This window comes from Lycium ferocissimum, unplaced genomic scaffold (assembly GCF_029784015.1).
Source record: "Lycium ferocissimum isolate CSIRO_LF1 unplaced genomic scaffold, AGI_CSIRO_Lferr_CH_V1 ctg13341, whole genome shotgun sequence".
NCBI classification, from domain to species: Eukaryota; Viridiplantae; Streptophyta; class Magnoliopsida; order Solanales; family Solanaceae; genus Lycium; species Lycium ferocissimum.
Window position 1 is genome coordinate 13,159 of NW_026714827.1, and position 2,254 is coordinate 15,412.

General features: G+C 35.7%; 1 protein-coding gene across 1 annotated transcript; it reads right to left on the bottom strand.

The window, feature by feature from the left end:
- Positions 1–320: 320 nt before the first annotated feature.
- Positions 321–1,402, bottom strand: LOC132042110 (uncharacterized). The gene is made up of 4 exons (XM_059432728.1): positions 1,146–1,402; positions 744–1,044; positions 422–610; positions 321–338 (listed from the first exon to the last, which is right to left on the bottom strand). The coding sequence occupies exons 1-4, from the start codon at positions 1,400–1,402 to the stop codon at positions 321–323; spliced, it is 765 nt and encodes a 254-aa protein (XP_059288711.1).
- Between the last annotated feature and the right edge of the window lie 852 nt (positions 1,403–2,254).

Sequence of the window (2,254 nt, forward strand, 5' to 3'; positions counted from 1 at the left end):
TGCTAGAACTTCCTTCCTCAATGACTGGAATTATTGGTTGAGACGTGGAAGGTTTAGGATCCTTCTTTGACCAATCCCAGGCACTCTGCTCATCAAAGGTAACATCTCTGCTAATAATTATTTTTCCTGTATCTGGATTAAATAATTTGTAACCCTTTGTCTCATGACTGTAGCCAATAAAAATACACTTTTCTGCCTTATCATCGAATCTCTTTCTCAAAACATTAGGAACATGAGCATAAGCAAGACAACCAAATACTTTTAGATGAGAAACACTTGGTTTCTTACCTGTCCAAACTTCTTGTGGAGTTTTTCCAAAATTAGATCGAGTAGGACACCTATTTAGAACATAAATTGCACAAGAAACAGCTTCTGCCCAAAAATCTGTAGGAATATTTTTGGAATGCATCATAGATCTCACCATATCCATCACTGTTCTATTTTTCCTTTTAGCCACACCATTTTGTTGAGGATTATATCTAGCTATCAATTGATGCTTAATACCATACTTCTTCAAATAATTATCACACACAAGAAACTCAGTTCCCCTATCACTTCTCAATGTCTTAATAAAATATCCACTTTGCTTCTCTACATAAGCCTTGAAGCTCTTAAAAACTTCACATGCATCAGATTTATTTTTCAAAAAATATACCCAAGTCTTTCGGCTGAAATCATCGATGAAAGTAATAAAATACTTACTAAGAAGGAACTTCAACTGAGCACAAGTCTGAGTGGATTACCTCCAATGGTGCATTAGCCCTCCAAGCTTTGCCTTTTTGAAAAGGTTCTCTATACTTCTTTCCCAAAATACAAGACTCACACCTTCTGTCAGGAAAATCAATAGAAGGCAAACCATCAACCAAATTCTTTCTTGCAAGAAAATTCAAACTCCCAAAATTCAGATGCCCAAAGCGTAGATGCCACAACCAAGCATCACAATTCACAGAACTAAAGCAAGGTAAATCACCACAATTGAGATAAAGAGGCCATAAACGACTATTATTCATCTTTATTCTTGCAATTAGTCCTATTTTATCATCACTGAAAGTTCCCATTCCGTACTTAAAACGCAAATCATAACCTTTTTCTGTTAGTTGCCCCAAACTCAATAAATTGTGATGAAGACTCGGAACATAATATACCTCAGATATAAAATGAGAAGATCCATTTTTCGAAGTAATTGGAATTTTTCCCCTTCCAACAGCAGGCACCTTTGCATTATTGCCAAGTCTTCTTTTGTAGCTTTAAATGATTCATCCAGATCAACAAATAATTCCTTATTTCCAGACATATGATTGCTACAACCAGAATCAATAAACCATCCATTCCCTTTATTTTCTTCGGTCGCGGAGCTAGAAAACAATAATGTCTCTTGTTTATCTCCATAATTTTCAGCCATCTTTGCATGTTCGTCCCTATTTTCAGATTCATTGAACCAACAATCAGGTTGATAATGTCCATATTTTCCACAATTATAACACTTAACATTTGATTTATCACGTCTTTGAAAATTTTGATTACTCTGTTGTTCCCTCCTGAAATTATTATCATTTCTCTATTGATAGGAAAAATTACCTCTACGACGGCCTCGATAATCACCTCTACCACCTCGTCTTCTACCTCTGAAATTGTGACCTCGTTGGTTTGTTTCAGTCAGATTTGATGTTTCTTCTTTTTCTTTAGGTTGATTCACCTTTGCTTGCAATGCCTTATCAACTGTTTCAGTTGTCTGTTAATTCAGGGACATCTCATATGTCACTAGTTCACCTTCTAAATCATCAAGTGTTAAAGTGCTAAGATCTTTGGTTGCCTCAAGATCCGTCTTCTTAGTGTGAAATTTTATACTCAAGGACCGCAATATTTTTTCAGCAACTTTAACTTGATCTAATGCTTCTATTAGTCGTTATATCGTTGACAATATCAATAACTCTTGTAAAGAATACTTTGACAGACTCTGTAGGTTTCATTCGGGCCAACTTGTACTGTCTTCTAAGCTCTTGCAATTTGACTTTTCGTATGTCTATGGATCCTCGATGTGAATTCACCAAAATTTTTCAAGCCTCCTTTGCCGACTTTTCATGTAAAAATTTATTGTACACATGCAATTCGACCTTCTTTGTCAAGGTAGAAACGTGCCTTATAATCCAATTGTCTATTTTTCTCCAAATCTTTATCTGCTTCACCGGTCAATATTGTGCCTTCTGGGGTTTTCACGAACCCTGTATCAATAATGGACCATAGTCCAACAACA

Coding starts and splice junctions, on each gene's coding strand:
- LOC132042110 (XM_059432728.1), bottom strand. CDS start 1,402: ATGGCTGAAAATTATGGAGATAAACAAGAGACATTATTGTTTTCTAGC. Junction 1,045..1,145: donor CTTCTCATTTTATATCTGAG/GTATATTATGTT, acceptor GGGAACTTTCAG/TGATGATAAAATAGGACTAA. Junction 611..743: donor GGGCTAATGCACCATTGGAG/GTAATCCACTCA, acceptor GAAGTTTTTAAG/AGCTTCAAGGCTTATGTAGA.